This window comes from Mus musculus, chromosome 14, assembly GCF_000001635.26.
Source record: "Mus musculus strain C57BL/6J chromosome 14, GRCm38.p6 C57BL/6J".
Taxonomy (NCBI): Eukaryota; Metazoa; Chordata; class Mammalia; order Rodentia; family Muridae; genus Mus; species Mus musculus.
In genome coordinates, this window is record NC_000080.6 from 124123449 (window position 1) to 124146776 (window position 23328).

Genomic DNA, 23328 nt, shown 5'->3' on the forward strand with positions numbered 1-23328 from the left:
AAAATCCTTTCCCAATCTGTTGGTAGCCTTTTTGTCTTATTGACAGTGTCTTTTGCCTTACAGAAGCTTTGCAACTTTATGAGGTTCTATTTGTCAATTCTTGATCTTACAGCACAAGCCATTGCTGTTCTGTTTAGGACTTTTTCCTCTGTGCCCATATCTTCGAGGCTTTTCCCCACTTTCTCCTCAATTAATTTCAGTGTCTCTGGTTTTATGTGGAGGTCTTTGATCCACTTAGACTTGAGCTTTGTACAAGGAGAGAAGAATAGATCAATTCGCATTCTTCTACATGATAACCGCCAGTTGTGCCAGCACCATTTGTTGAGAATGCTGTCTTTTTTCCACTGGATGGTTTTAGCTCCCTTGTCAAAGATCAAGTGACCATAGATATGTGGGTTCATTTCTGGGTCTTCAATTCTCTTCCATTGAACTACCTGTCTGTCACTGTACCAGTGCCATGCAGTTTTTACCACAATTGCTCTGTAGTACAGCTTAATGTCAGGGATGGTAATTCCACCAGAGGTTCTTTTATTGTTGAGAATAGTTTTTGCTATCCTAGGTTTTTTATTATTCCAGATGAATTTGCAAATTGCCCTTTCTATCTCAGTGAAGAATTGATTTGGAATTTTGATGGGGATTGCAGTGAATCTGTAGATTGCTTCTGGCAGGATAGCCATTTTTACTATATTAATCCTGCCAATCCATGAGCATGAAAGGTCTTTCCATCTTCTGAGATCTTCAATTTCTCTCTCCAGAGACTTGAAGTTCTTATCATACAGATCTTTCACTTCCTTAGTTAGAGTCACACCAAGGTATTTTATATTATTTGTAACTATTGTGAAGGGTGTTGTTTCCCTAATTTCTTTCTCAGTCCTTTTATCCTTTGTGTAGAGAAAAACCATTGATTTCTTTAAGTTAATTTTATATCCAGCTACTGCGCTGAAGCTGTTTATCACGTTTAGGAGTTCTCTGGTGGAATTTTTGGGGTCACTTATATATACTATCATATCATCTGCAAATAGTGATATTTTGACTTCTTCCTTTCCAATTTGTATCCCTTTGATGTCCTTTTGTTGTCGAATTGCTCTGGCTAGAACTTCAAGTACTATATTGAATAGGTAGGGAGAAAGTGGACAGCTTTGTCTAGTCCCTGATTTTAGTGGGATTGTTTCCAGCTTCTCACCATTTACTTTGATGGTGGCTTCTGGTTTGCTGTAGATTGCTTTTATTATGTTTAGGAATGGGCCTTGAATTCCTGATCTTTCCAAGACTTTTACCATGAAGGGGTGTTGGATTTTGTCAAATGCTTTCTCAGCATCTAATGAGATGATCATGTGTTTTTTGTCTTTGAGTTTGTTTATATAGTGGATTACATTGATGGATTTCTGTATATTAAACCATCCCTGCATCCCTGGGATGAAGGTCATGATGGATGATCATTTTGATGTGTTCTTGGATTCGGTTAGCAAGAACTTTATTGAGGATTTTGGCATCGATATTCATAAGGGATATTAGTCTGAAGTTCTCTTTCTTTGTTGGATCTTTGTGTGGTTTAGGTATCAGAGTAATTGTGGCTTCATAGAATGAGTTGGGTAGAGTACCTTCTGTTTCTATTTCGTGGAATAATTTGAGAAGAGTTGGAATTAGGTCTTCTTTGAAGGTCTGATAGAATGTTGCACTAAACCCATCTGGTCCTGCGCTTTTTTTGGTTTCAAGGCTATTGATGACTGCTTCTATTTCTTTAGGGGAAATGGCACTGTTTAGATCGTTAATCTGATCTTCACATGAATATTGAGCAGTCATTCTTCCAAAGCTCTTTGGGGAAACTTCAGGCATTATGTAGAGTAAAGTGATGGATGTGGGAATCCTTGCCATTTATTTATTTATTTATTTATTTATTTATTTATTTATTTATCTTGGGAAAAAACTTTGAGCTTTCCTCTGTTGTATGATTGTATGATGTCAGCTGTTGGATTATTATATGTGGTTCTTATTATGATTGACATCCACCTCTTCCACACTTAATTTGTGTAGCATTTTCATCACAAATGGGTTGAGTTTTACCAAATCTCTCTGCAGCTTTGCAATTATCTTAGGTATTTGTTCTTCACCATGCTTTTACAACACTCCAGAAAATTAGTTCTGCATCCTTTGCGTTAATAAAATAGATTTTATTTTCATAACACTTTAAATATGAGAGAAAAAAATACCTACATGTATGTGGGAGAAATTAATGCTTAGTGTGTTGTTTTCATTCTGAAGAAAAGATGCATCTTAGTAGCTTGTAATTATAAGATTGTTACATACAAACACACACATTATATGTAATAAAATTATTATATGCTTTTCTCTTTAAGTTATGAAATTATGGTTAACAACCTCACATGGGAGGATAATTTATACATTAAAAACAACTTGGAGGCTTTAGCTATATGCACCTGTCAAATTCAGACATACTTTATTCACATCTATGTAGCTATTCTTACCATTACTTCCTCAAATGTAAAACCACTGCAAGTGGTCAACATCAGTTGATCATTTTTAACAAATTCATAAATTATTTTTAAATCACTAGATGTTTAGGTGAAGTGTGACAGCAATAGAAAATGTGAAATAATAATCAATGTGTGCTTATCATAACAATGACTATGGAATCTAGATACCCAGTATTTCAGTATTCCCATAGGCAAGTGACTTGTAAAGGAAATGATTAGAATTCCTGGCCAATAAAATTAAGTATGATATTGTATTCCATACTACATTGCATTTTCTCTAACAACTATTAGGAATATATTTTCAAATGAAATTATTATTCCTAAATACTACAGGAATGGCTTTTGTGGCCCAGAAAAAGTGTGTTGATACATCCTGTGCACTTACAACTGTGACCCATTAGTACCTTTTTCTTTTTAAATTTTTTTCTGATTGATATTTTTGATAAATTATGCATAAAATTAATAGGAATTTCGTCTTCATCCAAAATACTACAAGGTGTTTGAGTTTTTGAGGTAAGTACACAAGAACTTTTATTCAATGCACTTCTTCTGTCTGTCCATTTCAATGTTCAAACCTTTATTTCATACTGTAATTTTAAATCAAATAAATGGTTTACTGCTATTTCTCCTAGGTAGGCATTTGGTTCTGTTAACTATAGAAAACTATATTTCAAGTGGCTCAAATTGCATTAGGAAAATGGTTAAATCATTTATGGTACCTTGAAATGATTTCTTAACAATTTCCTCTTTGTGTTTAATCATATTTTATATCAACATTTATTTCTCCACGGATAGTTTTAAAAACACCTCTTTCTTATTTCCCAGCTAAACTTAAGACATTTAAGCAATTTAAAAGTCTGTTTGCTCTAATTTTCTTGTTGTGAAAAATATAGATATTCAGTTGAAACTGAAATAAAAAACCATACAAAGATAATATTCATAACTATAGTCTTATCTAATTTGTGGTATATTTATTTGTTACCTTACACTGAAACAATCATTTTCTAGTAATCACAGGTGATAATTTTAAACCTCAAGTTTTCTACCAAGCATCTGGCACACACTTATAATCCCAGCTTGTAGGATGTGGAAACAATAATAACAGGAGCACAATCCAATCCTGCCACATAGTAAATTCTCTACTATCTTGAGCTACATGAGGCTCCATTTTCCAAAATATTAAAACCAAAAGAATTTTCATTTTTATACTCTTAATGTATGATCTTAAAATAGTAAATATTAAATATCAATAATAATAATATCATAGTAGATGTGAGGATATCCTATAAGGTTAAATATTCAGCCATCATTTTTAATTTAACATGGCAGTAAAGTTAATATAAATCTTAATTACAGAGAAATGTTTGCAAAGGAATTTGAACATTTGCAGTGTGAACCCTGTATGTGATTTCTAGTAATAAAATATAGTGTTTTTCAGGCCACAAGAATATGTGGTTCTCAAGGGGCATATCAACATATTTCTAATTTATTCTTCATTATCTCTTACCAAGAAGTTACTGGTTTTCTCAGATTAGTTAAGTAAATTATAGCCCAGGAGGCCAATACCTTAACTATAAGAGAACAGAGCACTTACCAGAAAAATCTTGGTGTGACAGGGACTGTAATTAAGGTAGAAGAAGTTTATTACTGAGGTATATTTTGGCAGCTATTAGACTATTAGAGTCATAGTAGGTTAGCGGTGATGGGGACCTGTGCTTTTCAAACTGTTATTCAGGCACTATCTCTAGAAAGGCTCATGATATAGAGCCAGAGTTGTGATTTTTAAAACATATGAACTTAATAACCTGGAGTTTAGGAATCTTCTGGGTCAATATTCTGAGGTCTGAACATATATAAAATATTCTACACAAGTCATATGCAAGTCTTGGAGCACTGTGTGAATACCTGAGATTTTCCTTCTCATACATTAGAATTATTTTTATGAAAGTTCAAGTTATGAATTTAAATCAACTAGCTTTTTGCTCTCTTATCTGTAATGGATTCTGTGAATTAAGTAAAATATGTTGGGAAGACTTTTTATTAAGTAGGATGATTTACTAAGCTTCTTTCCACTTTCTTTCTTTACTATTATAAGGTTTTTGATTTCATTTTTAAATCTTTGCCCCATGAACATGAATAAAAGGAAAAAGAAACATCTTCCATTTTAGAAAAGTTCTATCTTTACATGCTGCTCCTTTGAAATTTGTTCTTTGACAATTTCATAAGTGACTATAATGTATTATGACTATATTCACGGACATTACCATCTTTGACATCCCACCCTCAAATTCTGGATGACCCACTTCTTCCCAAGTGTTCTTCCTAGTACTTTCATATAGTTTTGTGCAAAACCCCACTGATTTTCGTTAGAGTTGCCTGTATAAGCCTGTATATTACCAGACCATATGCTACCAAATACTCCAAAAGCCACTAACCACCAGTTAGGGATGAGGCCCCACAGCCTCTGTACTATCCATAATGGAAGGTTGATGGGCTCTTGATCTATTGATCTTCTGCAGGTAAACACAACTTCTATGTGTTCATGACTGCAATGACCAAGATGTTTCTGGTGTTTCACAGAACTTCTCCCCATTTTTTACCCCTACAACATTCCCTGAGCCTTGGATAAAATGCTTGTTTAGGATGATACACATTTCCCATTTAAGAAGATGGCATACAGTGCCCACAGAATCTAGAAAAGGGAAGCCTTAAAATGGAGTTACAGATACTTGTGAGACCTCATATGGGTCCTACAAACCACATGAAGATCCTCTTCAAAATCAGTTAGTGCTTTTTAACTGCTAAGCCATCTTTCTAACCCCACAGGGAATTTCTTCATCTTCAAAAGTGGGTGATATGGTAAAACAAAACAATACACCTGACTGTTTCTCTTGGCACAATAGGTAGTTCTAGCTAGCTTAAACATACTTTTTTAAGCAGTATTTTAATGCATTTAATTCTAAAACAAAATATTTTCCAATATCACTAGCTCTCAGATCAGAGAAAATATACCTCCAAGCAAAATGTTCAGATGATATTAAATCTCTTCAGACATATCAAATGACATACTATAATCATTAGGACCAAAAAGAAAAAATAGGTTTTGTCGAATGAAAGAAAAATTTCCACAGGCAACAACTCCCACCAACTCTGAAAATATGTATATTGACTAGGAGCAGTCAAGACAATTTTTGTTCTCACAAGGTAGAACTGTTGTTATTGAACACATTAAATATCTTTATCTGGATAGGGAAGGATTTCAAGAATTTCCTTGAAATACAGAAATAGATGCCTACCCTTCTTAGAATTGGGAACAAAACACCCATGGAAGAAGTTACAGAGATAAAGTTTGGAGCTGAGACAAAAGGATGGACCATCTAGAGATTGCCATATCCAGGGATCCATCCCATAATCAGCCTCCAAACGCTGACACCATTGCACACACTAGCAAGATTTTGCTGAAAGGACCCTGATATAGCTGTTTCTTGTGAGACTACACTGGGGCCGAGCAAACACATAAGTGGATGCTCACAGTCAGCTATTGGATGGATCACAGGGCCCCCAATGGAGGAGCTAGAGAAAATACCCAAGGAGCTGAAGGGATCTGCAACCTATGGGTGGAACAACGTTATGAACTAACCAGTACCCCGGAGCTCTTGACTCTAGCTGCATGTGTTTCAAAAGATGGCCTAGTTAGCCATCATTGGAAAGAGAGGCCCATTGGACTTGCAAACTCTATATGCCCCAGTACAGGGGAACTCCAGGGCCAAAAAGTGGGAGTGGGTGGGTAGGGGAGTGGGGGAGTTATGGGGGACTTTTGGGATAGCAATGTAAATGTAAATGAGGAAAATACCTAATTAAAAAAAATAGATGCCTAGATTTCAACATTGTTGTGAGGTCATGGAACAGAATTCATTTGGAATAGCCTATTTTATTATCTACTTTCCTCCAAAACATATTCTTCATAAAACGCATATATTGAAAAGGCACTAAGTTAAATTTCTTTTTTAAGAATTATTTGTGTGCATTTATGTACATGCACGCATGCACACACACACACACGTGTGTGTGTGTGTGTGTGTGTGTGTGTGTCATCATATGTATATTATGCCCCCAGAGGCCAGAAGACGAAGTCAGAGCTCCTGGAGCTGGTGGTCTTCTGTAAAAGCAGTCGGTGCTCTTAATCACTGAATAAACTCATATGCCTATAAAATTTTAGTTTTTTTACTGAATGTCCTGAAATGAAGTTTATTTCCAGAAAGATTTTCAGTTACAGCATTATGAATTTTTATGCACACAGTCTGGGTTCTTTGTACCAAAAGTTGGGAAGAAGCAAAACCAAAACCTGTAAGTCAGAGACTCAAGCCATCACAGGGGATGCTCAGAAGCCATCCATCCAAAAACCCAGTAGAAGACAATGAATCAAGATCCTTCAATACTTACAGGTACAAACACTGTTTCCCACAGCAACTTCATGAGTTCTGAATCCTGAACAAGGAAGCCATGTTTAAGGTGCTTGAAGCTGAACTGGGGGTAGCTGCCTTGTTTCCATTGTTACTGTACTGGTAGATTGCTTTAAACATACTAGAATTTGGTCTAGGCCAAGACACATATCCAAAAGTACATAATCTGACTCAAAATAAGCAATAATTAAAAGCATCTCTAATAGTAGAAAAAAGATAAAACAAACAGAAATGCTCTAATAACAGTACATGCACCAGGAAACAACTAAATGGAAAAATTCTTATTCAGTGAAATATAGATTATTCAAAAATGTTATTTGGGGAAAGATATAAAAAATAACAAATACCAAATCAATAAAATTGAGTTGTATCTGAAATGAGTCATCTCTAGAAATAAATTTTTGTATGTTTTCCTAGACAAGCTGTAAGAAATTCTATCTTGATCTTTCTCACAGCATGCTGCATATTCATCTCCTGCAACAGCACATAATTTGCATAATATAAGAGCAAGTCCTGTGCTTTGGAATACCCTTGGGTGAGCTTAGATAAGAGGGACTCTGATGTTACTTTGCAGTTCCCTTTGACAGAATTTCCAGATTTGCTGGAAAAATAGATTGCCTGTTGTGGAAGACTGGGGGAATTTTTATAATATATGATATGTGCATAAAGTCATATGCTATTGATACATAAATATACAATGATATTATAACTGAATATTATAGCTGTTTGCTGTTCATATTGAAAAATAACAAACATTACAAGAATATATATGAAAATGCAAAGCAAACACAGAAAAATATTTTAATACATTTACATTTTAATCTATTGATTTATGCTCAAGAAATAGTGGAAAGAAGATTTCTGACCAAATTTTTATTTTTATTTTATCTTGCAATGAAATGAGATTCTAACTATATTATAGTGCATGAGCACAGAATACCTGATGAAAAATGGATTAAAGAAGAATTCATTCAGTGGAGGCTATGTAGCAGAAAAACTGGTCAGTTTCTAATAAATATCAGAAATAAAACCCAGAAAGCCATGCTTAGATTGGTGTGAGATATATACTTAATTATTGGAAATATTTTCATCAAAATATATTCATTATTGTAATTCCCATTAAAACAAATATAGTTGTCTGTCCTTCTATATCCTCTTGTTCAGTATCCATACTTTCAAACTAGCCACTCAGAAGCATTATAAAATCTTGTGCCTGTGCTGAACATATATGATAGATAGATAGATAGATAGATAGATAGATAGATAGATAGATAGATAGATTCTTGATGTAACTATTCCCTAAGCAATACATAAAACAGCTGCCTCCTTATTATTCCCTTCATAAAGATTCATCAATAAAGCAGATATGGTATACATGAGGAAATGTAGTCAATACACAAATATTTCACCATTTCCTAAAAATGACTTTAACTTCCTCAGATTGTAGTATCCACAGAGGCTGGGAAGCCCTGCCTATAGAAACTGAGAGATGGCTGTGTCCCTTTCCGTTTCAAAACTCATACTGTATCCTTTTAAGAAATACAAGCTTTTGGATTCCAAGTATAAGTGAGATCATATACTGTATTTCAAAATGAAAAGATAAAAATAAAAATACCTCATTGAAAGAGACTATGCCACTGCTTTTTTGTGTATATGTACACATACCAAATAAACATTCAGTTATTAAACTAAGTAAAAATAAATTACTAAAAGAAAATGTGTACAAATCGTACTTCTTTTGAAAGTCTTCCAAACAAGTAATCTATAAGGAGAAATAAAAGATCATAAGAAATGTCATATTTTTCAGGGTTTTTTTTATGAACTAGGTTGTGTTGCAAAATATGGCAAACACATTTCCAGACGTGATATTAGTATTTTTCCAGATCACCAAACAATGATGAATAATTAATAATCAGCTTCTGCAGTAGCATAATAAGGACCAAATCTCAAAGTCAACGTGTCAGAACCCATGCACACACATCATTAGCTTCTGCTGCTGCTCTAGCTATTTTACCAATACTGTGCTGAGGGCCAGTGTCATTAGTGCATCACTTACTGATGGGTAGAGGTAACCTTCTCCATTCATTGCTATGTACAACCCTGTCTTCACTCCCTGGATGGCAACAACGCGCAGTCCCACTGGGATGAGGTTGAACAGTGCTGTTGAAGATAAAAGAGATCTGTCACCAGGCAGTAAATGGAGCAAAGCATTTCAATAATACGTCCTCTTTTCTTTCTGTTATTTAAGAAATACCATAATATTTCTAATTTACGAGGTCAACTAAAGAACTTTATGATGAAAAGGCTTCTGCTATATAGAAAAAAAGAATGAGCATCTTAGTTTCAGCTTCTCCATGGAAGACTTGCTCACAACATTTTGAAGGGTTTGAGGGGCATAACAGAATCAGCTTCCCCATTGAAGACTTGCTTACAACATTTTTAAGGGCTTGAGGGACAGAATAGAATCAAGCCTGGAATCTTGCTTCTATTATCAAAGTTTCTGACCCTACTAGATTTCAGGGAAAGAAAATCACCTATGTATATTCTCAAGGTGCAAAATTTTAAAAGTCCAACTTGAAAGTTGAGTGTTAATTTCTATACAGTATGACTGGGTACTCCAGTGCAGCATAGGTCAGAAGTTCAGAAGTAATTCTGAAGCTAAATCATGTTGGCAGAAACAACATGAGAAAATATAAGAAAAGATGTATACCTGTCCGTGTGATAAACTTGAAAAGTGCCAAGAAAATTAAATAGCATGCAAATTTTCAAGAAAGACTTTTATTTACTGGTATTGTAAAAAGCTATAAATAAAAAGTGGAATATGCTTAGTTTTATATTTCTGATAAGTTAAAAACACAATTATATTATTATGTTTTCCTCCTTTCTAAAAAAGTATTTAATACATTTTTATGAAGTATATACAACATTATCTTATATATTGTCAACCATAATATCTCTGGTATACATATACTACTTAATAAGGCTTCTATTAGTATTCTTAGTGCAAGTGTTATTGACAAGAAGGCTATTTATTAATTAACTGCTCTTATTCAACTCCTTAACTTGAATTTACTTCTGAGAAATAGGAGTAGTCAAAGGAAATACTTAGCTCTTAACATAAATATTTAAGTAAAATGTCTTATCTTTAGGTCTTCAACTCTTTTACAGAAGACATACCTTTTGAAATTGACAGGCAATGTGGTTTCATTCTAAGGCTAATAAGTACATAATTAAAAATAATGTTGAAAGTTTTGTTTTGTTTTTTCTTCTTCAGAGTCATACTATGGATGGTGGAGAAAGTTACTCTTTTGCAATAATTACATATTCCTATTCTCCAGATAATACCAAATCTGCACATCAAAGAAAAACAGTCAGAAATGGTCTTGAGAATTACCCAGAGTTTAATTTGGGGACCCATGTGTGGAAAGTTGAGTATTGTTTTCACTATGCAAAGAAATACTGAACTGCCTTCTGCAGGATTCTAGAAGGTTATGACATATCGAAAAAAATTTAGTCCTTTTCATTTCTGGTGTCATTTGGTAATAGGCTTTGTCCTGGAAATTCTCTGTTTCTTCTTTGCCTGTGAGGCTTATGTTTATTTTTATCTTTATTATCTCCCTAAAATTTGAAAGGAGGGACACTGTATTAAAATTCGTAACTTCCATGCAGAATTTTAAGAGAAAACATAATCTTGTGTATGTCTACCTAACCTGACAATTTCAAACCTAGTTACTTTAACCTCTGTATTCTGCTTTTTAAAAAGTGTGGTAGCTTCTGAATATATCATGTCATATATATGGTATAATTCCCAAAGGCAAGAGTAATATGAATACACGAAAATAATACATTATAAGAAGTAGGAAAGTTCTAAAATGTAGCCTAAAATAGCCATAATAAAAATTACACTTTCTTTTGTCAGAATTCTGGCAGGGAAAATAAAAACAATTATCATTAACTAATTAACTGTGTAGAGCTGACCATGGAACAAGGGTGGTGCTAGTTAAGAACACAGATAAATTATCTTTCACTCTCCTTAAATATTATATTACAAAGCAATGAGGCAAATCCTGATGGAATAAAAATAAAGAGGTCTCTGTGATTGTGTTTTTGTTCTAGAAATCTTTGGTCTACAGCTAGATTTCAACCCTAGCTGTGCATGAAAATGGCTGTGTTTATGAAATAAAATGACTATACCCAGCCCTGAGAAAAACAAGTCAGAATCTCTAGGGCTGGGTTAAGAACACAAGAAAAGTTTCTGATGAGCTCCTTAAATGAGCCTATACTGCAGTTCATTGGAAAACACATTCTAAACGATTCGGGGGTGTGTGTGTGTGAGATAATTTTTGTATATTTCAGACAATCAGATCTAACTATGCATGTGAACTATATACCTCACATCCTCAGACCATGCCAGAAAAAGAAGAAAGCAAAGAGGAAGCTTCATTCCTTTAGGTGTAGCTTCTCTGTTTTTTTTTCCCTTTGAAAACTTTTGTTATGATTTGTGCAGATAATAACACTCAGTCTCTTATGAAAGAGGAATTTTATTTGTAAGACCTCTGCCAACAGTTGTTTCTTTTATTCACAGTACCTGAGTTATTTTTCCTTCTCTTTTCCCAATAAAAAGGAAAATATAAATGAATAAATAAATAAATAAATAAATGGGAAATAATATAAAGATCATTTTTAAGGCAAAAAATGCAAGACACAATAGAAAGATTTATTATTTAGAAAAAGAAAAGGAAGATTAACAAGAAAATGTATCTATAATATTATTTGAATGGAGTAAAGCAAGTCCCACAAATTACCAATGTAAACACAATATTCATAAATCTCAGCTCATTTCAGATTTAAAGATAGGAAAATATCAATACTTCACATAGACACATCATGTGTAAAACAACTGATTTCATGTCATTAATTGATCTCAGAATCCATACCTCAGAACTTGATGAGTAGAACTAAAAAAAAAAAAAAAAAAAAAAACCAAAAAAAAAAAAAAACCAACCAACCAAACAAACAAACAAAAAAAACCCAGGAAGGGCTGATTATTCCATTAAATGAATCAGGTTTTCCTTTCTTTTTATGGATTATAATCTATTGTGAAGAGAATGATAACTAGACAGTTATCATTGCTCATGACATAAGGGCTCTAGTCCTGCAACTAAATCTATCAAAACACATTTTGGTAATTTTTCTGAACCCAGCAGTAAAAGGGGTGTGTGTGTGTGTGTGTGTGTGTGTGTGTGTGTGTGTGTGTTAAAACTAACGTGCAATTAGAGGAAATTAGAGACCAGCATAGGAGAAAACGTTTAAGTAAGGAGGGTCCCAGATAAATCCTGTGAAAAATGTAATAATTGTAACATAAAAAAATAGCACATAGAAGACAACATTACAAAAAGTACATTGTTTTTTAAATGAACACAGACCCTATTTATAAGATAATCAAATGTTTTATATAGTGTATATATACAAGAGTAATAATCTGAAGATTACCCTCTATGCAAAAGATATTAACTTTTATACTAATGCACCAATGTACCTAACTGTTATAATCAGGGATGAATACTGATGTTCTGGACATAACCAGTCTGTGAGAAAAAAACAAACTCAGTTTAAGACCAAAAGTGCCTCCTTCTACATTAGTACCTTCATGAATGTGGTCTCAGTGAAATGATGCATGCATTCTCGTGGGCAACTAGAAAAGCCAACAGAACCAAGCATTTAGAAATGCATCTCATGAAGCCATTTCAGTAGCAGACCTGGTTTGTCACTTACTGGAATTGGTGCTGTCATCCTTGGTTCCATCGAGAGCTCCATCGGGGTGCATCTGCAAGTAGTAGCCTTGCCTGCAATATAACCTGGTCACTATGCCCTTGAGCTGGGGATCTGAAAGGCAAATACAAGGGTTATCAGCTTCACAAGGCTGAGGGGAAAGTTGGCTGTTACCCTTCTTTTAAAATTTTTGATGTTTCTTTTTCAGAAGAAGACATTTTGTAGAGGCTGCACATTTCTAGCTCCCAGACTTGTCTGGGTCATGATATCCAGACTACACAAACCACCACAATTAAAGCAGGCATAATAATAAGCTTCAGAAAATAGGGCATTTCATGAAACTAGAATGTGTGTTTACATTATTCATTACATGGTTAAACTAATTAAATCACTAGTTTAATTATGATTTTAACCTCAAATTATTCCTTTCATTCAGGGTGGCAATTCCAGATTTTCAAAGAAGTGACTCAGAAACTTTATTAAAGATTTTAATTTTCATTTTACTTAAATTGACAACCTTAAGCGTGAGAAAACTGTACTTTAAAATAATATGTTAAAATGCAGTGTACATTTTACTAAAACTCCCAGTTTGGACAACGACCCCCTCCTGCTTGCATGGAAGAACTTGTGGTGTTTATTAATGACACATACAAGAGTCAGACATTTCACTTCTGAACGCAAAGTGAGGCCTAGGATCAAAAGAAGATTGGGCTTGGCTCAATGCTGTAGTGAGTGCCTTGCATGTGCAGCACCCAGCACTGCTGAAACAAAACAAAACAACAAAACAAAACAACAAAACAAAACAACAAAACATAACAATACATTAATCAACATAGGAGTCAGCTCTAGGACAAGTTACTAGTTAAGGTGTAAATGAAACAAGAAAGCTCTTCATTTATATAACTGAAAAGTACAGCCAAGTATGTATGTATGTATGTATGTATGTATGTATAAAATATATACATCACATATATGTATATATACATATTTATGATGTATATGATGTACATGTATATGTATATATGTGTGTGTATGTGTATATATATACATATATATGTATGTATAATTTGATTTTTGAACATCAGGCATGGAAGTAAATGGAGGTGGGCATTTACTAGAACAGAAGGGGAAGCTATGTATTGTGGTCTTCCTACTTAATGACTCTGAGAAAAGGTATATGCCTAGTAATTCTAGTAATGTTTCCCTAGAAGCTAGCTCTGTTTAATAAAATAAGTATTTGCATGTGGCTTTGCAAAGGCCATCCTCATTTTGGGAGCATATCTAATATGGGGCATCATCATTCTTACCATGGCAACAGGCTTCTCTCCACAGCAGCTGAATAAAACATGCAAATTTGTTTGTGCTGTCCAAATTACAGGATGCCGTGAACAATTTAGCATATAGTCTTTAATAACTACAGACTAGCCAACAGGCAAACAGAAACAGCAAACAGGCCAAACAGAGAGATTTGTCCCCAACAGAATAGCTCTGGGATTTTGATTAGCTTTTAAGAAATGAAAAAAAAAATCAAGCTCAGCCATTATTTTATGCACACAGCTGCATTGAGCACATTTACTTCAGAGATGGGATGATGAACTGGACACAAATAACATTCTGGAAAGTGAGCTAATATTGAAGTATTATAACATCTCTGTAACAAGCATGTCAGAAGACAGGTGTGTTTAAAATGCTGATTGTAAAAAAGAGATATCTAAGTGATAATTAAGGCTGTATTGTATATATACCTGCTTGGTTTTGGACCCTGGGACAAGGGACTGAGGTGTATGTTTTACATATCAAAGCAGACATGGCCTCCAGGTTCTCCTAGAATCTCTCAGTCCCTACCTGGCTCTAACCCTGAACTTCCTAGTCCCCCAAAGGCGCTTCCCTGTAAAATCTAGTCATTTTATTACCCCCTTCTCTCTATTTCTCTCTTCTCCTTCTCTTCTCTGCACATGCTCATTCTCCCTTTCTTTTTCCCCTCTGATCTCTCTCCCTTCTCATGGCAATTCCTCTGGCCTTAGTCCTTGGGGCCAGTGAACTCACCCAAGAGCAGCTTCCAGTCAACCTGCATTTAATATAATCTAATCTGGCTTGAATTGGCTTATTTCACCAGCAAAGAAATAATTTATCAAAGCCTTTTTCTATAACAAGTAATTTCAAATTTTCATAATTCCATAATTAATTAATCCCATAATTCTGATTTGTCTTTTTCATTCTTTTGTTCTGTCAGAGCACCCAGCCCATGGGATGATATGGCCTACATTCAAAGTACATGTTTCCCTGCAGTTAATCCTTTCTGGAAATTATCTCATAGATATAACCAGAGTCAGAACCCACCAGATAAGTCAATCCAATCAGGTGGAAAATTAAGATTAACAGTTGCTTGAGTAATAATTGCCATTGTTGTTGCTGTTGTTTGCTTTGGTTTTTGATTATTGAAATTAGATGTTTTTTTCCATACAAGAAATTCTGATCATGTTTCCCCTTTCCAATTCTTTCCAAATTCCATACTTCTGAGAGGAACATTTTACATATATATATCCTCACATTCATCTGCTTAACATGCCCTGTCCACTACAGTCCTGTACTTGGTATTGGCTACATTTCTTATGCTCTTCTCTGTACATTGATAGCAAGAAAAATCATGTAAGTAAACAAGATATGAGGGCACATGACTTTAATCCCAGCAGTCGGAGGCACTAGCAGGCAGTTCTCCATGAGTTCAAATTCAGCCTGGTCTACATACTGAGTTCCCGGATGACCACAGCTACATAGTAAGACCTTGTTTCAAAAACAAACAAACAAACAAACAAAAACAAAAATACAGCTAAAAGGATGGACGAATTTATTAGTGCCTGTGAACAATATACAGAGCATTTTACTGTCCAGCAACTGTTCTGCAAAATCCCTAGTGTTCTGTCAGCACTTATTTTAAAATAGACCCACATTCTAGCCACTAGTTCTTCCAGAGTTTAGTTTAATAGATCAATTAGGGCAGGAGGATCCTGTAGCCTAGCACACAGCTTCCCTTATACTTACACAGTGAGCCCTTATGAACTATACTTCATCCCTATTGTGGGAGCAACAATAAAACACAAAATTTTATTTTCTAGTGTCCATTTAATAATAAAAAGCAATCTAATTTGAATGTACCTGTTTACATAGAACTTGATATTCTTATTTTTATAAAATTGTTAACTACATATGTCCTTGGATGTTAGGCATTGTTCTAAGAAAACCCTAATTTATTCACTATGAGTCTACTTCAGAGGAAGCCTAATCAAAGATGAGGAAATTGAAAAAGAGAACCATAAAATAATTTTACAAAAGGCACAAAATTTGCAAGACTGGAGGTTGAGTATGAACACTCAGCCTTCCCTATTAACAGTGAGGCTATGTGGCCTCTACAAATGGAACAATTAAACTAAATTGCCTTATAGACCTCAAATAAAAAGGAAGTAAACAGAAATGCTACCATTTCTATAATCACACCTAGCTGTGTCTCAGCTAGCACACTCACAAGCAAACGGGCAAGGCAAAGCCAGGATGGAATTGTCAGAGTATCCAAGTCATTGAAAGTTTACATCCTTACCACTCTGTAGCTGGACAGTTCCTAGTTTCTGTCTCACCCCCCCAAGGAATCCCTCACCAGTTTCATAAGGCAGCACTATACTTCTAAGGCTCCACCCATACAATTTTCCCTGTAATTTACCCATCTTCAACTCCAGCCCAAAGGAATTTCTACCCATGACTTGACTACCCATGGTCATATGACCAGCATCTGCCTCCACACCACTAAGTTGTTTTCATAGTCCACCTATTGAGCTGTTTGCCTCCAAAGAATGCTTTTCCACTATCTAATGCTCTTCTCCCTTTATCTATCATCTTACCCATGTGGGATTTCTTATGCATTCTCAGGAAATAAAATGTCAACTAAACCATTGCTTGAGTACTTCATCATTATTTTTTAAACATAGAAATTGCTCACTTCTGAGCTTTAAAATGCATTAAAATTTACAGAAACAATTCAAGCGACATCTGTGTACCCAAAAGTACTTAAAGAAAGATGTTAATAATTTGTCTTATAATTTATGATTATAAATCCATATTGGTAAAATTGTATGATAATATTTATCTCACAAAGTTCACATAAAGTAACATAAAGTTGAAGTTCATGATATTTGCAGTGAGTGTTTGTAGATTAAATACTGACAAGGGGCTAGTAAAACATACATCAATTTCATATGTGGCTGACAGGAGTGAAACTTGAACAGTGTGAAAACCCGCAATGACAATCTCTAGCAAATCTTTACATGGTACTTCACAGATCGCTTACATAGTTATGCTTTACAGACCTCTAACTTTAAGATAAACTCTGGTACAGAGTTTTATACATAGCTTATATTCTTAAAAAAGAGTGTGGCAAAATAGGATTTCCTATCTATTAGGAAAAATTATAGGAAAATCACACCAAAATATTAAATATACTGAATTTTGAAAGTATTTATCAACATTTTTTGCTAAGTTTTGTACAATGAAGGTATGCCAATTTTATAATGGAAATCTAGAGATTGTAATAAAATCTATTAATGACTGATGAATAATGAGTAAGAATAATATTTCATATACATTCACAATTAAAATTATAATCATATATACCAAAAATATAAGTACTACTTCTGTGGGCTAACTGGTTTAACTCCTTAAAGTTACCATTTGTCAGTTGATTTTGTGAAGCTCCCAATGCAGAGATGTTTCTTATGACACTTAGTTCTTTTTATTACTTGTAAAATGATCTATTGCTGGCTGATATGGCCACTTAAAGTTTAATATTCATCTTTCAAACAATCATAAAAAGAAACAAAATAATAACTTTTCCTCTAAGGCCAAAATATATGTGGGTGATCATAGAAAGGCAAAAACTAACTAACTAACTAACTAACTAACTAACTAACTATGGAGAAAAGAGCATGTCAGGCATATGCTGTGAAGGAAAGAGAACTGACTAGACTGACTAGAAGAATGAACACACAGGAAATCACTATAACTGGGCAACAAATCTCTATCTAGCATCTGCTAGATCACTCATTCAGCAGGAAAGGACCCATTAAGCAGCCACAATAAAAGCACAACTCTATAAAGTAATGGTGTGCAAAGCAGGCTACCTACAGGTATACAAAGGCACAATGGCAATCCATTTGCATTTTTTATTTTCAAAAATGGGAATTAAATTTATATTTATTTATCACTTAATATACAGATGTGATATTGGTATCCTTATGCAGCTAAATGTTATATCAGATCCTTAAGGAGCCTGAGGTGGGTGAACAGACACATCCCGTGATTCTGATGGGCTGTTCCAGGGACACTGGCTCTGAATTAGTTGTTCCCGATGAATATTTCACTATGTTCTGAAATTTATGTGTTACAAGTAAAACAGATTTATATATTATAGCATGTATTTTAACTAACAGTAGGATAATTTAAAGGGAAAATACACTGACACAATGTGGATTGAAAATAAAAACATAAAATTAGCATTGTCAAATACCAAACTTTTAGCTAAGATGAAATCTCTTTTATAGAAATTACCTGTTTAAAATAGACACATAAAAAATAAGCTCTCTTCTCAAATCTAGTATGCACTTAGCCAAAGTTTCAAAAATGTTAAGACATTTGACATATATTTATTATGATAAAAATGCTTACCCTACATAAATATCGTGTCCTGACCTTCAAAGCAATGGAAATATCACTAATGTAAAACAAAAAAGGTTTGTTTTGTGAATAGGTGCTCACATTTTTATTAAACTGGTCAAGTAAGAAGTTGTATGACATTTCTCTAGTATTTTAAGTAAAAACTCTGTAAGAACACAGACTTTTGTTTTGTATGTCTTGTACCCCAAACTCTTAAAATTCAGAAGCACAATTAATAACTAAGTACAAGTAAGTTTTGAGGTCTAACACTTACATATTTCAGCTAGTCATGTAAATAAAAACTTCTATTCACAATATTGGTAGAGTTCTTCGTCCTCTAAAAAACACTATACCCTCAGAATATCTAGTCTATTTAGGAAAATATAAATAACTTATTTTCTTCTTTTTGTCTCAATTCTTTTTTCTTCTTTTTTCATTAATTTTCTATCTACTGTACTAGGTCAGTTACCTAAAACTGTTTTTAAAGATACCCTTTGCGCAAAATTATGAACATTAATTAAAACAGACACAATGAAAACTAATTTATCTACATCAAGAAAAATTGCTTTGTAATGTATTTCCTCTCAATACTAAGAATTGAAAGACATGCAAATGAGTCTAAATGCCTGAACATAGAGGGGGAAAATGCCCAATTTTTAATTAGAACAATTACTCTCTCAGAAATGGCTTCATTTGAATCAATCACTATTATAAGCCGTTTTCTTACAATATATATATTGAGTAGCCAGGACAAACCATTTGATGATATGAATGCTTATAATTACTGTTCATAGTGAAAAATGCTCACTACATTGTATATTGTTTACAGTTAATATACTGATGTGTCACTTCACATGTCCTGTGCTGATAAGTGATACATGTGGTTCTCATTGAATGCCAGTGGAAGTCCTTAAACATGACTCTTCCTTTAGCTATGAAAACATACACACATTCTTCCCCAGGATAAAAAGTTTCTAGAATATGTATATGGGGAAATGTGGTAGATCTAATTAAATTTGTCACTCCTGGTTGCAGAAAAAAATACTGTGAATCTCTTCCCCAAAGCTATAAATTATCAGATACTATGCCCTGAATTCTTCTAGAAGGCTGATGAAAAGAGCATGGTAAAGGCACTAAGGAAATGATAACTATCAGTAAGCCATACAAAGTTTCATATATCCTTCCACTTATCTCTTGGGATGATATTAATTTTCTTCCACTTACAAACACAATGCTGCTGAGAGAATCCATTCCTTCCTTCAGTTATTCTAGTATAATGCAGTTTGCCTGGGAAATGTCCCATAAACTCATGTGCCTGAACACTTGCTCTCTACCTGGTAGTGCTATTTGAGGTTATTGAACCTTTAGGAGGGGCAGTTTTTATGCTGGAGGAAGTGAATCTTCGTGGGCAGGCTTTGAGGTGTGATAGGGAGTCCCACTTCCTGCTTACTCTCGGCTTCCTGATTGCCAATGCAATGTGACAAGCTGGCCATCCTGCTCTTAATACCATGTCTTCCTCTTTGTGTTAGAATGTATCTCTTTGAAATTCAGGACAGAATAAACCCTCTCTTGTTAAATTGTTCCTCACAAATGAAAATCAAATCCAAACAAAATAGATTTATGTGGTAAGCCAAGGAAGTTCTGTGTGAATCTGTTTTTATGGCAAGGACCCTGAGGCTTCAGATCCATGGAAACTGGCAAAGCCTTCCTCTGATCCATATGCAAATGTGACACATACTAGGTCCCAGCTTTACTGTACATGTCTTTGTGTGTTTGTTCTCCCTTCCCCAGTCAGGTTTACAGAAACAAGCCAGGCAGAGAATATTGGTTTTATTCTCAAAGTTTTCTCTGTTGGGTGGGGACAGGGGGATGGGTAGACTGCAGTTTTCCAGGCATAGTACTTTGACAGGGTGAGTTCTATGAGCTCTTTAACCTTATCTAAAACTGCTTCCTCCAGGATTATCCTCCCTCAAAGTGAATAATATAAACCAGAATTTCCCTTTCCTAAACTGGGTGTCAGATACAGAGCCCATTTTCCTACAAAGCAATCAACAGAACTTCAGATGATCATGTTCCTGTTTCTCCTCCAAAGCTATCATTTCAGAGGAGTTTTAGATCACACCCAGAAGGAATGAAAGCTCCACAGAGAGACCAAGATGAAAAATCTTCACCGAACACCTCAGTGTATTGTCAGAAAAGTGTACCTTTTTTGTCCAGTCACATTCCTTTATCAGTGTGCAAACAGGTTTCTCTAGGCCTTCATGTCTGAAGATTCCATATCACATAAGATTTTAATTAGAAGATTGCTTATGCTTTTCTCTTCTTAACCTGACTTGTGTGTAGAGATGTTAGTCTTGACCTTTAAGATGATTAAGAAAAGCTATTATTGCACCCCTCCATCTCTGTGTTGTGCATTGAATGTAAAAGACTCACTAGCAAATAGCTTTAAATTAATGTGTTCAATAAAACACTATAAACCCTTTGATATCTGCATATTTCCTTATGACTGCCTATTAGTATGATTTTCACAGAATAGATGCTCAAGAAATACTTATTGAATCAAATATGCTTTCTGTCCATTTTAAAATATCTATACAAGCTCTAACTAGTGCTCTGGATAAAATATATTATTTTAAAAATCTTTCTTAGGTATATGAATTGGAAAGCCTATTTGATATAAAGATAAATGTGAAAATGTGAAAATAAAATAAAACAAAATAAAATAAAACTATTTGGAAATAGTTTTCCAAAACCATTTTGTTAAAAGATAATGTCTTTTGGTAAAATATAGGATAATACTAACTGGACATGAGAACCCCGGGCAAAGGGGTATGCTTGAGGAAATCATTAGAGGGAAGGCAGACAGTAAGAATGCTGCTTTCAGTGTATAAAAGAGACTTCTTTGTGCAAGGATGAAGAGTTGAGATCGGATCCGAACAACCCACATAAAAGCTAGTGTGGTCAGGGAAACCCTAGGTGAGGATTGGCATGGGATGAACATTAGAATTTGATAGCCACCGGTCTAGACAACAATATTGAGCTCTAGACTCAGGGAGAGACCCTGTTGTAAAGGAAGAAAGTGAGAAGTGATAGAGCAAGATATCCACTGTTAAGCTCTGACCTCAAGGGCACTCACACCTGCATACACACCTGCATGTATGCCCACACAAACAACTTCTCACACCTGCATATATATACATAGACCCATGCCATTCAGGAAGCCTGCTTAGCACATGTTCCATATTTCTAAGATACAATCCAGATTATAGCATTTCAAGGAGCTAAAGCTTAATTCTCAAGAGCTGGACAAATATCCAGTGCTTGAAAGTGCCAGGGTCAAGAAATCTTTGGTAAGAAATACCCCTTTTCCAACAGTAATTTCTACCAATATTCTATAACTGCAATATCCTAAATTTTAGAAACATATTAAAACTCTCACAGCCCAGAGCATCGTCTCGATTTAGACAATGTAATGGCCACAATATGACATGTTCTAAAACTTGCTTCATCATCTTTATAAAGATGTGATAAAATTGTATTAAAGTACTTTGTCCCTGTGATACATTTCTTTTATAGTGTTAAATTTAAAGAAATTAAGTTATAAATATTGATTATTTAAGTGAAGATACTCAGCATTCTTGTGGCATAGTTAAGTGAATGATAACTTACTCTTCAGTGACAACACTGAGTTACACTCTTCAGATGCTGCATTACGTCAGGGATTCCCAGTTTTTGTGCAATTCTATTCATGCCTGGCCTACACAATGGAGTGCACATGCAGAACAGAACAGTGCTGCACTCTGCCTTCCTCAGTGTTCTGGTGCATCTCTCATATGAGCTTCAGCAATCACAGACAGGCACACAATTATTCACTCTTAGAGCCCTTGTTAGTGTGCCGACAACACCACATCCTAAAAGACCCAAGATAGCCGCAGGAAACATTTATATTGGCACATACTAGCATATGAGAGAGGACTATGCTACAGTTAAAGAGTATAAATATTTCCCATAGGGCTAAGTAAATAACTATGTATGTTACATAAATTTTCATGAAAATATAGATTATAAAACATTTTAGTTGCTATGTAGCTGCTATTTTAAAATTCCACATACACACTTTATTATGTATGCCTTTTCAGATAAGAACTTGGATGGAGTATTCAACAGTGTCTCACAACCTTTGATAGTAACCTTTTCTAAATAATTATAGGAAAGTCATCAGGGATCCTAGGTTGTATGGAGGTATATCAAATCATGGATGTGTATATAATATGAAAGTATGAGAGAAAATGTTTAGAGAAACAAAGAAACTAATGGAAGGGGTAAGAGATGAGAAATGGGAGGGCAGAGGGGTTGTTAAAGGATTAATGTAAGGATGTACTTAAAGTACATGATGCATGTGTATGAAAGCGCAACCATGAAATTCAATGCCATGCATAATGAATGTATGACCATAGTGGGGAGGAAGAGAAAAGGAAGAAAGAAATGGGATGGGGGGGGGAGGGAGGGAAGAGTAAAAGGGAAGAGTAAAAGGGAAGAGGAGGATGACAAGGATAAAGGAGAGGAAGGAAGGGGAGAAGAGAGGGTAAGAACGGCAATGCCCGTCCATACCTAACATATAAACTCAAAAGGTTGAATGATAAAACCCATTGAATATTAGAAATAAGAGTCTGTCATCCTGAAACAATGGAAAAGCTATGCAGAAAAGCCTTCTCTCCAGAGTGCAACATTTTATGAATCTTGCAGGACATGCTAGATAGAAGCACACCCAGAAAGGTTTTGATACTTCTAGAGCAAGCAGGAGAAAATGAGCACCTGTGGATACTGGGGGTGGGGGTGCTAACAGAATACAGAAGAAAACGTCTCAGAGACAGAATCCTCTCATGTATACAGCTGAG

The 23328-nt window shown here is 34.7% G+C and overlaps 1 protein-coding gene across 5 annotated transcripts in view; it reads right to left on the minus strand.

Moving 5' to 3' along the window:
• Nucleotides 1-23328, minus strand: part of Fgf14 (fibroblast growth factor 14) — a 703246-nt gene that overhangs the window by 149008 nt on the left and 530910 nt on the right. For 4 of the 5 annotated variants that reach the window (XM_017315845.2, XM_011244952.3, NM_207667.3 and 1 more), the window contains 2 exons: nucleotides 12734-12844; nucleotides 9015-9118 (listed from right to left, as the gene is read on the minus strand). In XM_017315845.2, coding sequence (XP_017171334.1) covers nucleotides 9015-9118; nucleotides 12734-12844 — 215 coding nt within the window. Of the gene's footprint in view, nucleotides 1-6298; nucleotides 6984-9014; nucleotides 9119-12733; nucleotides 12845-23328 lie in introns of those variants that run through there. The other variant, XM_006518549.4, reaches the window with a different exon arrangement.